General features: G+C 39.8%; 1 protein-coding gene across 2 annotated transcripts in view; it reads right to left on the bottom strand.

Annotated features, from left to right (window-relative positions):
- Positions 1–535: 535 nt before the first annotated feature.
- Positions 536–12,566, bottom strand: part of NAV3 (neuron navigator 3) — a 272,512-nt gene continuing 260,481 nt past the window's right edge. For both annotated transcript variants that reach the window (XM_050896725.1, XM_050896718.1), the window contains 8 exons: positions 12,170–12,338; positions 11,162–11,397; positions 9,064–9,218; positions 8,091–8,162; positions 7,460–7,656; positions 6,675–6,793; positions 3,728–3,931; positions 536–1,521 (listed from right to left, as the gene is read on the bottom strand). In XM_050896725.1, coding sequence (XP_050752682.1) covers positions 1,402–1,521; positions 3,728–3,931; positions 6,675–6,793; positions 7,460–7,656; positions 8,091–8,162; positions 9,064–9,218; positions 11,162–11,397; positions 12,170–12,338 — 1,272 coding nt within the window. In that variant the 3' untranslated portion in view covers positions 536–1,401. The remainder of the gene's footprint in view (positions 1,522–3,727; positions 3,932–6,674; positions 6,794–7,459; positions 7,657–8,090; positions 8,163–9,063; positions 9,219–11,161; positions 11,398–12,169; positions 12,339–12,566) is intronic.

Genomic DNA, 12,566 nt, shown 5'->3' on the forward strand with positions numbered 1-12,566 from the left:
TTTTCAATATTTACAATACCCACCCAGTAGACTGTGCAAAACCAACCCACTTTTACAGTATAAACTCTTCCTTTTCCACAGTGGACATCACTGCTTCAGTGTTCTTTTATGCTGAATTCTTCATGTACAACAATAGCAATCAAAACAACATGCTAAAACTAGAAAAAGGAAAAAAAAAACATATATTTGTGCTCATGCTGCATCAAGTGCATCCAGCTCTGCTGGATAAGAATTCAAAACATCTATCCTCCAAAAACTCCATTCCATGGGACCAAATGGATTTGAGCCGATTTTTTCAGCATTTAGGTGGCAGTGGAAGTGGGTTTGGGTTCCTTGTGTATTTCTGAGGGTAGGCAGAGCAATCTATTCACAAGATAAAAATATTATATAGCAACTGTTCTTTCTCCTATCCATTACTTTAAAAAATCATGATATACAGATATGAGGCTACTGTGTTAACTGACGTTTTCTCATTAGTAAATGAAGAAAAAAACAGTGTAAATTACCAATGGTTTAGGAACTAAACCAACTGTAAAACTGTTCTAGAAATCTGTTTTAAGGCAGTGAGACAGCACCATAAGAAATGTTCCTTCTTTCACTGAAAAGGCTCAAACAAATGAAGCCCTAAAAAGCCTTTAATCAGTGTTGGTTAATAATTGGTATAAAACTGTTGTTAAGGAGTGGGCAGGTGGTTAAAAAAGACCTTTGTGGTAAAAACAACTTTATAAAATCTGTGACTCGTGTACTAAAAACTTGATGGAGCGCATCACCGTGACCATGGCAGTTAGAATTAAATTGGCACTTATCCAGCATATCACAGTCATGTTTTCTGGTGATTGCACAATACTGTTTGTGCTTTCTGAGTTACTATCATCATCTTTGACTCGTTTTGGAATGGGCAGTAGCGTACAACACAAACACCACTGCAGTCCTGTGACCAGCACCATGTGGCACAACAGAGGTTAGAAGAGAATTAGAAGACCGCATTGTTCATGCAGTGCCTCAGGGTAAACTAAAGGAAAAAACCAGAAGAAGTTGCACTGTAAACTTGTACAGAGAAACAGAGAGAGAGAGAGACAGAGAGAGAGAGAAAGAGGAACCAGGAAAAAAAAAATTCCAGTTTGGCTAACACGTGTGCAATCTGCTTAGATGCCCTTGATCTAGGGCCCTTTCCAGTTGACAAATGGAGTCTCGCTTGGCTCCATAGGTATTGAAATGCCTTGAAATTAAACTAATTCAAGCTTTCCACTTCAATTTTTCTTCCTGACTTTGCAGATTTAGGTCTCCTGCCTACCTACAACACACCATTCTCACTCGGGGACCTCGGCGTGCTGCTTTAATACTGGCAGTGGTCTAGTGGAAACAGATTTTACCATAATCCTCCACCAAGGTTTGTCCCTTTCAGAGAGTTGATTCAAGGGATGAATCCAAAATGTCATCATGGTGGCTGGTGCTATCACTGTCACAGCTTTGTGCGCTCGAATAGTTGGCTGCCTCTTGAAGCCTCATTAGCATATTCATCTGAAAGAAGAAAGCAATGTTTACATAATCTCATCTCATTTAATGCCGCAGTGACGGTGTTAAAATTTAATTAAGCTCCCTTGCTATATGAGGTGTGCTGGTATCTAGCTGAGGGGACCATACAAAAGAATTTCAGAAAGGGCAGGGTGTCAGCAGCTCCTCCTGGCACCCTTTTCATTGCCTTCTGGTCTTTAAATAGAAGTTTAAAGGTCCAAAGAGCCAGAGGGATACAATAGAGCTGCCTGATAACTCTCTTTAATTCAGGGGTGAGACCGGCTGCAGCTGCAACACCGGCAGGGGAAGGAAGCCATATCACAGCTGGACATCTGGGCCCGTATTTGGAGACAGTCAAGCTTCCAGATAATTTTTGGATGGCATAGACACACTACATTGGAAAAGCAACTGAAAACATAATCACACTAACATACTCCCTCTGCAAGAGAGAGATGGGGAGGGAGCGAGAGAGGGGTGGACCGAGGCCAGCTGCTTCATAAAAGAGTCCCATCTGCTGTCGAGGGGCTGACCTCAGCAGGGGAGCAGCAACAGATCCTCCTACCCAGGAGAGGAGAACCCCCACATAATTTGGGGATTATTAGAACCTGAAACTCATCTGAAAAATCATCAAAAAGCAGCATTAAGCCCCAGAAAATTACTTGGATGCTTGATGCCTAACTCTGTGTAATGATCAGGATTTTATTTATAAAACATTCGCTTCTGCCAGCATGCTCAGGGCTACAAGCAATGTTGACATTGCTTTAGTGTTTTTCAAGGAAAAAATACGCTGTCATTACAAAAAAGCAGGCAATGAAAAACCAAAAAGAGGTATTCTTGTGTGGTTGTGTGCTAAGCCCCTTTTTCCAGTGTGCTCAGGAATCCTTACATCTCTATGGTTTCAACCTGCACAGCTTGTAAAGTTTTCTCTAGGCATTGAAAGGCGTTTTAATGCTACCCTTTAGTGCTATCAGGTAGCTTTTGCTGAAGGTTTAATAGGTGTCCATGTTTGAGAATACAGGATACATGCGGTGGGTGTGCAATACAGCCTGCACGTGACATGTCCTGTTTCCACAAGTGCAGACTGTTTCCCTGTGAGCTCCACTGGAGGCAGGGGCAAGCCCTCCATTCACAAGTTTCAAGCTTCTGATATTTAGTCAGATACAGATACTGATCATAGTGTGCAGGGAGCAAGGGTGACGGGACACTGAACTCGAGCTGCCCACGTATTTTCACCTTAGTGGAGATGATGCATATACGTGCTGGAAGCCTGGCCAATACACTCACTGGCAGCCCAAATCACAGGGTGAAACAATCAGCTCAAAGCTTATGGACTGGGAGACAGGAGATCAAATGAGGGGATTTTCTACACTGCTTCAGGATGCAAAGTCTGGTTTTGGATACCAAACACTTCAGTGAGGCTGAGGAGTCATTTTCTTAGCACTGATAAGAGTTAAATGCATTTTCCTCTGAGAAATTCCCTTTTCCAAGGGCTGCCTGATTTCCGGAAGTACAGTTCTCTAAAATGGTATTTTGTATTGTGATAAAGGCAGTCTATAGAGAAGGCACTATACAAGAATAGCAGTTCAATATATGCAATTTAATAGTCCGTTATCAGCGTAGGCAATGGTAAACCCAAACATCTGGGATCATATTTAAGTAAAACAATACATGGCATTGAGGGAAATCAACCTCTTATCTTTTAATGCCACCACACTTGCATTCCTTTTACATTAAGACTGTTACACAGTCATCAGTTATCTTGAAATGTTCTGAGGAATGGGGGGATGGCTGTCTGATTTGCATTTCCACTGAATTCTCTATGATAGACAAGTTAGATAATGTGAGTTTCTCAGTCCTTCATTTGCAGAATGTAGATGAAGGACTGCCCAACCTGGAAAGGTGTTTTTAGAATAAACTGATTAATAAGTTGCTGAAGAGTGGTACCCAAACATTATAATGATGAAGACCAGATACATTTCTGGGCAGATGGGAAATGCAAACAATTTAGGGACATACTAACATGATGGTGATACCTGCCCTCCTGGTAGATTTTCCTTTTTTTTTCAACCTTTTTAATAAATTATAGTAGGATTCATTTTAAAAGCCCTTTTTGGAACAGGTACACAGTAGTTTTTTACTGTACAGTGTACAATTTAACATGTGACAGTAAAGTACTTACTGAAAAGCCTTTTCCCCAAAGTTTAAATCTTACCAAGGGATCTCCCTCTGTATCAGTCTGTGGAACGTGCTTTGAGGTTGTTCCTTCCTTTGCTGATGCATAACCTTCATAACCAACATCTTCTGGTCTTAACTGAAGTAGCGATGGCCACTCATGCTGTAGAGATGCAGAGCTCCATGGATAGGTATCAGCTACCCACTTGGAGGGATCCTCCCAGGCTGCCCTCTTACCATACATCTATATTATGGATATAACACAGGTAAGTATGCTACAGAGTTTTCAGTACCAGTTGTAACAGTGGACAAAAGTCATCAAAAACATCTAAAGCATTTTAGTAAGTGGTTTGCTTTCAGCTGTGCTCAGCACTCGGATATGATAAGACATTCAAAAGACCTCATCTCCATTAATGCTCCTTCAATACACAGAGTGGCTGCAAGTTGAAAAGCACTCCATGACTAGTTATACTTGTAGGCAACGGTGGGAGCCACAAGCTCTTGATACAACGTGAAATGAGACCTTTAGGTAATTTGCTTAAGGTGTATCAGTGAAATTAACTCAGACCTATCTAAAACGTTCAAGTTAATTGGATTTTGTTTGAAGTGAATTAGGAAGTGCCAGTACAGATTGTTCTCTTCTCCTAGCAAAATGGATTGCAGAAGTAGACATCTGTCCACACCTTAAGTTTGAGATCTTTCACAAGGTTAAGAGAAGAAATTCACAAAGGCTAAGTTTTTCCTACTATGAAGCACAAAAATGCTTATGAATCTGGAAGGAGGACAGAGGAAGGAAGAATGAGAACATTGTAAGTTTAGGAGGTCTGGTAGCTTCCTCACTAAGATACACCCTTCTCCACATTGCTGTACACAAGCAACATGTTAACTGAGAGCCCCTTGGTTGCTGCTTTACAGATTTCCTTTAGCTGTGACAATGACACAGTGGGATGGGGAGCCATTCAGCAGGGCTTTCTGTGATTTCTCCCAGCTCAAACAGCCTCACGCAATCCAAGGAGCAGCATAATATTGGCAGGGTATGCACTTATGGAGCATTTAGATGGGCTGCACTCCTAAAGGGAGTAAAACAGTGAAGGATTTTAGTGCTAAAGCCAGAGAGATGAGTTGTGCTTATCACTGCAACACCTGCTCCCAGGCACTTGCTGAATCCCGAGCTCCAGGTTAAGCAGCCAAGTTCCCTATATTATGCATAGAGATACTCAGACTCCTTCTGCCCTATACTGAGGCTAGGCTGCTATAACAGGGATCTGCCTAAATAAGCCAAGAGGAACTGTTTCTCAGGGAGGTAGCAGGCTAACTCCCGGCTGTAGGCAGCACTTCCCCTCATCTGAGATTAACAGTGATTAAATCTTTTCTGGAATCTGGAGCAAGGCTTTTAAATTCTGTGTCTGACAAGTGAGTTTGCAAAGTACCAGGCTAGAAAGGCATTTTCTACCCATCCCTGGTTCCAGGAACATCTAATTATATCATATAAAAGATTTGTTTATTTTTAATAATGTTATTCTATGGAAGCTGTCCAAAGCAGCTAAAAATTGAAACGGTTCATGAAACAACATATTTTCTTCTATATGCTGCCATCTTCTGCTCCAGAATTGGAAGTTTTCATTTAAGTAGGTACCCTGTATACTTGGGAAAATATGAGCATGAAGAATATCACTGCATTTTTATAGCTGGTCTAAACAAGCACTGTTAATCTCACCGAGGCTGTTCTATCAGATGTTTGGCAGTCTTTTGCACAAGGCATAAACACTCTGTAATTCCCAGAGAGATAAGCAGTTTTAGGAAAGCGTGAGATATTCAACAGGCAAGATTCTAAACCTCCGTTGCATCAGGATGTCACTATGTCAGTACAAGGTGATAAAGAAACCGCAGCTGCTTACACAGTTCTTTGACTAGTCCATAACAATCCCCTCTGCACTGTGCAGTAATTTCTTTCAGTGCCATGTGTGGCAAAAAAACTGTCTTTCCACAAAGCATCTTTTCAGAGGACATAGAATTGCAGTGCATAAAAGAAAAAGGAAAAGGGAGAAAGCCAAATAAAGATTGAAAAAAAAAAAAAGAAGAAAGGATTAATTTCAAGATTTAGGTTTGCTCCAAAGATGTGGAATGATCTGACATCTTAACCTATATGGGACAGCTTACAGTGCTATCTACAGCAAATCTATTTGTAGCCCTCTTTCTATTAAAGTAGAAGAAATTTTAGTAGTTCATTAACAATCAATGGAACTGCTGCTAACACCTAGCTCCGGAGAGGACAGGATAGAGGGAACCGGGAAGCGCTCTGATCTGATGGCACTGTTACCCAAAATGAGAATTACGGTCGGGAGGAAACCTTAGCCCATATAGAGAAACAAAAAAGGAGAAACAAAACTATGGGAAATATAAGCAGGGTTGCAAGATATAAGGGCAAAAAGGGACAGACCTTCATGTTTAGCAGGGCCAAAGAGTAAATTATCTCAATCTGGTTAGATAAGGCCAGTAAACATTTTTTTTTTTCTGAATGGTGAAATATCCTTGTTCACAAGCTTTCCTCCACAAGCCTGTGTGCCTACATGTGTACGTAGGTGGGACAGGATTACACAGACCAAAGCTATTTTCTTGCACCAGTGTAAGGGCTATTAACTCTTCCATGCAGGGGTAGGTTGAGACTGCCTTGACTCAGGGAGGCAATCTGAGCTGTATTAGCATTGCTGTGAGCTCTTTAAACAGTGGAAAAAGAAGAACCTGCCTCCAGTCACAGAGGAGAAACTCTTCATAAAATACAAGATATGCTAGTGCTGGAGCAGACAAAGCCAAATTATACATCGGAGTAAGAGCAGGTCAAAAGGAGTTCAAGGCTGATTTCTATAATCCCTCCACAGATTTTCTTCTTTCAACAGCATTCATACTTGGATGCATTGGTTAAAAGTAGCTTGGAGAAAGCCTATGAAACTAATTAAAAAAAAATGACTGGGAAACAAATGACATACCTGAAGTCCTTCTCTCACAGCTTCCAGAAGATACGGCACCAGGGAATAGTTCCAGAGGTCTGTGAACCACACTCTGGAGCCATCAACATCCATAGGGCAAGGGAGGAAGAGGCGGGGACCTGAGAAGTCAAGTTGTGTATTAAAAAAAGTAGAACTAGGGAACGCTAAAAATAATCTTCACAGAATTAAAAAAGTAGTATTGGAGCAAACTCAAGTGAAGAGAATACTAATACAGGACTACAGTAAGGGAGCTATCAGTCTCCTGTTATTAAAAATGAACTAGTGTCACTTTATCCAATTCTAGGTCCTGATGAACGCTTACAAGTTTTATGGGCAAAGCTATGTAAAAGGATGATTTCTTTGCCAACATAGCTATTCCACTAAAAGACCTCAGGTACATGTATATCTCCCACCTGCTAGTTTGCTGAACTGACTGTCCTAGTGTTTTTATTGCTGTAATTATTCTGCAGTGTGAAAGCAGGGAAAAAAATTAAGCTTAGGAAAGTTTCTATTGAGGTAATTTTTTGTAAATTTAACTTTTAAAAATTATGATCATTTACTTGAAAGTCTTTAGCAACCAAGGCAGAAATACCAGGAAATGCATACTCTCTCATTAAACTTTCCATTTTCATCTCAGTCTTGCTAGCAACCAGACAAATTCTCCACACTGATGTTGTACTTCCCATTGAGAGACGACAACTTTTAAAAACATAATATATCCTTCACAAATCTCTAAAATGCTCAGCCTGCATCCTTATTTCAAACCACTCTACCAATGGACTCACCAATGGTTACATCTGAAGAGCTGTGCGTTTCTAGGAAGCTGTTGAGATGATGCCATGTTTTGGGGATCCAGTCAATGATTTTGATGAGCTCGTTATTGCGTATGTTCCTTTCTATTTCAGTCTCAATCAGTTTCCTTCTCAGATATCTGCCCAAGAAACCTTTAACTGGCTCTGTGTGATTAGCACACAGCACCCACCTGGGTAGAAAGGATAAATGTCAAGCAGCAATGAATAGCAAATACATCATTTCCTCTTAAACGTATAGATGAAGGTAATGTCATAAGCTTCTGAGTCTCGTTAGTCAGCAAGTATAAAACTGCTCCAATAAATCACATTATTGTCCGCTGCTACAACACAGTCTTTACAGGTTTCAGCAGGAATTCAAGACACTGCTGAAGACAAACAGAATGCAAGAATGCAATCGTCTTCAGCAACTTGCTAGAGGTGCCAGAAAGTATCTTATTTCTTTCACCATTCCCCAACACCATTCAGAGACCCATCAATACAGGAGAGACACAGAAGCTAAAATACTTTGCTGTGATGAGACACAAGATCAATGCTTGTTGAATAACTGGGCTGAGAACGAGGGAGCTGTGCAAACATGGCCACAGTAAATACAGAGTGAGTGTACCTGAAATTGTGATGCAGCTCCAGATTTGGTGAAGAAGAAACTCCCTGGTTCATGGTTCCAATAATATAGGGACTGAAAAGAGAAAAGTAGTAGGTTTTTTTGAGGGAGAATCCATTCAGATATTCAGAGAATATGATTTCTTCTTATCTGCACTAGGCCAACTTTAAAAGAGTCTCTGGATGTATTGTAATCTTAGATTTAAAATATTTCTGAGGCACCCTTTTTTGATGTTTATTGTTGTATGATTTCCCTCTCTGCACATTTGTAGTTTACTAGTACTCATCTGTAATAAAGAAATAAATGAAGCAACCCTGTCCTCATGTACCTCATAATTTTGCAGTAGGCTTAGGGTTTTAATTTCAGAAACCAGTGAATCTCACGAGTAAGACATAGCATGCAGTGATTTTGTGAAGGGAAGTCCCTATGATGACACTTTTGCAGCAGAAATAGCCAATGTTATAGGCCAGTAAAAGTTCCAGAAAACATTATTTTTATTCTTGCTTTGCAATAAACGACAGTCAGAAAACTTCATACTTCTGCACTGCTACTAGGAAAACTGTAGGAAGTGGAAGTCCACCAGATATACAGCTACTTCTGCATGGCATGGTTCGTGGGTTCACACATATCCCAAATTCCACTATTATAAAGTGCATTTCTTCTTATTCTCCCATAAGCTGTCCTCATGGTACTAATGAGCTTGTGTGATCTGACAGGGTGAAAGGCATAAGACCCTAATTCAGTCAAACGTTTAAGTACATTCTTAAATTCTGTGGTACGTTTACACCTCACTGAGATGCATGGGAATCATACAGATAAAGTGAAGCAGACACTTACGTACTTGGCTAAAGAGGGTTAAAATTATTCAAGCACATAAGGGGAGCACTGGGAGATTATATTTTGTAAAACAACAAACAGCTTTTACTGTTTTAATTGCAAAAGGTGTGTGAAAGGGGAGAGAAGAGCTACTACCTACCATTTATTATATTTACAGTTGAGGAAACCATTGAAGATGTCACTTAGTGAACTGATGTGGTGGAGGTTATCAAGAATTATGACCACAGGGAGGTCAGCACCGTTGTTGTCAGCACTGCATTGCTCAGCTAGGTTTGCTAGGTATTGTCGCAGATCCTTCAGCAGAATTAACAAAAAAACCCCAGAAAATATTAACCCATTAGACCATAGATGTAATTTCAGTGGAAAAGATTTTCAGAAAGATAAAGAGGCTGCTACAGAGTTTCCCCACTGTGGATCATTCAGCTGCATCAGCACATGCAGGAAGACCTGCTTCTTAGATAGGGCAACATTGAAGTCACATGCTAGGAAAAACAAAGGCACTAAGCACAACGCAAGCGACCGAAGCATACAGATTCCTATTTGGCGGACACATTCCTTAGAAACCTGTTGATAAAATATCCTATCTCCAGAGGAAAATAGGTTGCAATAAAATATGCCATTTCCAATGGGCTGAGATACATTAATTGTTGGACCTCCATTCGTATGAATGCCACATTTATATACCAAAACCCCCCACCAAATTATCACACAATTTAGGCATATTGAACTGCTCCTTCAGATATCTCCTTTCACTACTCTCACTGAAAATCTGTTTGACCTTTTGGGGATACTATATCACACCTCATAATAAAATTTATTGTGTAAATTCTTCTTTTCTGCCAGCTATCTGTCTGGCTGCCATTTAGTGCTGGAGTAAAAGAGAGCTTTCTGTAATCAAAACATTTCATATTTTTCTCAATACTTTGTTGCCCTTGAGAGTCTGGCCTAGTCAAGTTTTACAGCTCTATCTCTAGAGGTATCTAATTTTGTCAGTGTTGGGAATGCTCAGTATTACAGACAAAGTTCCTATTGCCATTTTACTTTCTGGATCAGGGATAGCAGAATCTTTTCTTCTTTAATGGGAACATGCAATCTTTTTTTATTTCAAGAAATATTTTTGTTTGGCTTTTTATGATCAGGTGTCTCTAGGGGAACATCATGGTTTTTTTCCATGGAATAGCACCATCTGTATTATTCAAACACACTTGGTATTTGATAATGTTGTTTTTTCTTTTTTACTACAAACTCAGAAGTTCTACATAAATCTTAATAGAAACAAAAGAAAAGGAAAAAAAAAAAACCCCACAAAACCCCACCCAAAACAAAAACACATACAACAAGCAATTTACCAGAAATCCAAAAGCTTGCTCTTTTGTGGGACAATTTTCATTATAAATGTATATGGTATAACAATAAAACATAAACATATCCCCTGCCAAAGTAAATGGCATCACAAATCCTCTGTATAAAGAAAGTGAAAAGTGGTGTTTTTACTGGAATGGTCCTCTCGCTCCTCTGGGATCTGTATGTTCTTCCTTCTTATATTATGTTAACATTCATTATGTTCTGTGCAAATCAGAAAGCTCTGAGCAAAACCTTTCATTTTCTTTTCCCTGGATACCAAGTTAGGAGTATACCCAATTTAGGACAGCAAGTGAATAGTATTATCTGTGGCTAGCACAGTAGTCGTGCTAGAAGCTTGATAATCTGAGCTACGTAAAACACTGTGAATGTGACATGATGCATGAGGCAATTTTAGTATGGTCAGCTTCCTGACCGATGCATGCCAGAAACCATGACAGCAGTTGTATTTATCCAGTGCTGAGAAGCTGAACCCAAGAGAGTAATTCAAAATCCCCATTCTGAAATCTTTGCTAACAATAGGCTGCTATTATCACTATAAAAAATCAAGTTAGATTGGTATTACTATATATCCAACCTTTCTGACAAAGGAATTACAGACACTCTAAGAATTTAATTTATATAGGAATTTGACTCTACATCTATCCTTAAGGTGAGTTTCCTCAAGTGAGGGAAAATTCAAACTTCCTTCACAGTGCTTCAATGGTTTGTTTAGAACAGAAAGATCTCGTCCCTGTTCCTCACTGGGATTGGAGCCTGAATTCTTGTAGGAAAAAATGTTAACTGAGCAACAAAACAGTATGCCAATTAATCGGATCTGCTCTGCATCATCGCTACAAATTGGGCGATACGTTATCTTTTCAACTGTAACTTACCTTGCTTGACTTGTGATCTACGTTAAAAGTTGCAATTGCATCCTCAGTTTTTTTTCTGCCAGATTTAGTTAGAATATATTCAGCCAGCCTGTTAGCTAAATAGGTCTTTCCTGTGCCACTGGGTCCCGACAGAATAATTCTGCGATGCTCCATCAGTAAATTAAAGTACCGCTGGGTAATTGGCTTAGGAATTAATGTGTCAAACACAAAACTGTCCAAACTGTTTTCTTCCACTCCTGGGAACAAAAGAAAAGAAAAATGGCCTATCTTCATCCTTGCTAAGGTAGGTATAGGTTTGGCCCAGCACCTGATGGCATCAGTGCTATGCTCAAAGCAAGGTAAGATACTTCTGCCAAAATCAAATTCCTGTCAAGGGCTTTGTTACTGTGGAAATGCTTATATCCTTCCACAGGGCCAAAAACCTAAATAGCGGTAGTGGGACGAGATGGGTAGGAGAGATGAAATCAAAGTAAATGTGAAGAGAAGGCTCAGTGAGGCAAAGATGTATGTTTCAGACACTACAGGCAACCATGACAAAAAAAAGGTCGAAGTGACAGCCACAAGGGTTACTGGTTGTCACAGCAATGTATGTATAGTTCTTCTGAAGGCCCCCCTCCCTTCCAATAGCAAATCCCTACAGCTTTTGAAATGTATCAAATTTTTCCTGCAGAACTGGATAAGGCATAAATATTTCTCATCATAGTCTCTGTTTTGGGGTTGGTTTTTTTGCCACTATTCAGAAATTTGTACTTTGCTGTGATTTAGCAGTCAGGCAGAGAAGGACAGAGATATTCTTAGATTTGCCTCAAAATGCCGCACCGCATTACGTATTTTACAAACTCTCATACAGAGAGTTTACAATGTCATACAGAGAGTTAACGTGATAAATGAGTCCTTGAACAGGAGACGAAATACAGAAAGGTCAGGCATAAGAAAAAAAATATGAAGGGATGGGGGACTGCAGTGAAGAGCTCTACAGTATCTGCAAAAATATTCTTGGGGTTTTACCTTTCAGGTTCACAGTGATGACATTATTATCTCCAACCAGATATCCACAAGGCAGCAGTTCAGGCACTTCTAGGCTATGGGCTCTAATTACATCCCCTATACAATAGCTAGCAATGCAGTCAGAGCTTAAACCCAGGCTAGTAGTCGGATCCACTCGGAAAATATATTCCTGAAATTATATGAAAACATAAGACATAAAAATAAAAATGGTTATTGAATGAAAGTAGTTTGGAAAATATTTTGGTACGGGTGAAGTCACTTGACAAGGAGATTCTTGCAGTCACAGTCAATAGAGAACTGCCTCAATCATGAAAAAAACCCAGCAACATTAAGATTAAAGTTTAATAGTGGTGTTAGCTATATGTGAAAAAACAAAACAAAACAAAAATTTGGCAAG

This window comes from Gymnogyps californianus, chromosome 1 (assembly GCF_018139145.2).
Source record: "Gymnogyps californianus isolate 813 chromosome 1, ASM1813914v2, whole genome shotgun sequence".
Classification (NCBI taxonomy): domain Eukaryota; kingdom Metazoa; phylum Chordata; class Aves; order Accipitriformes; family Cathartidae; genus Gymnogyps; species Gymnogyps californianus.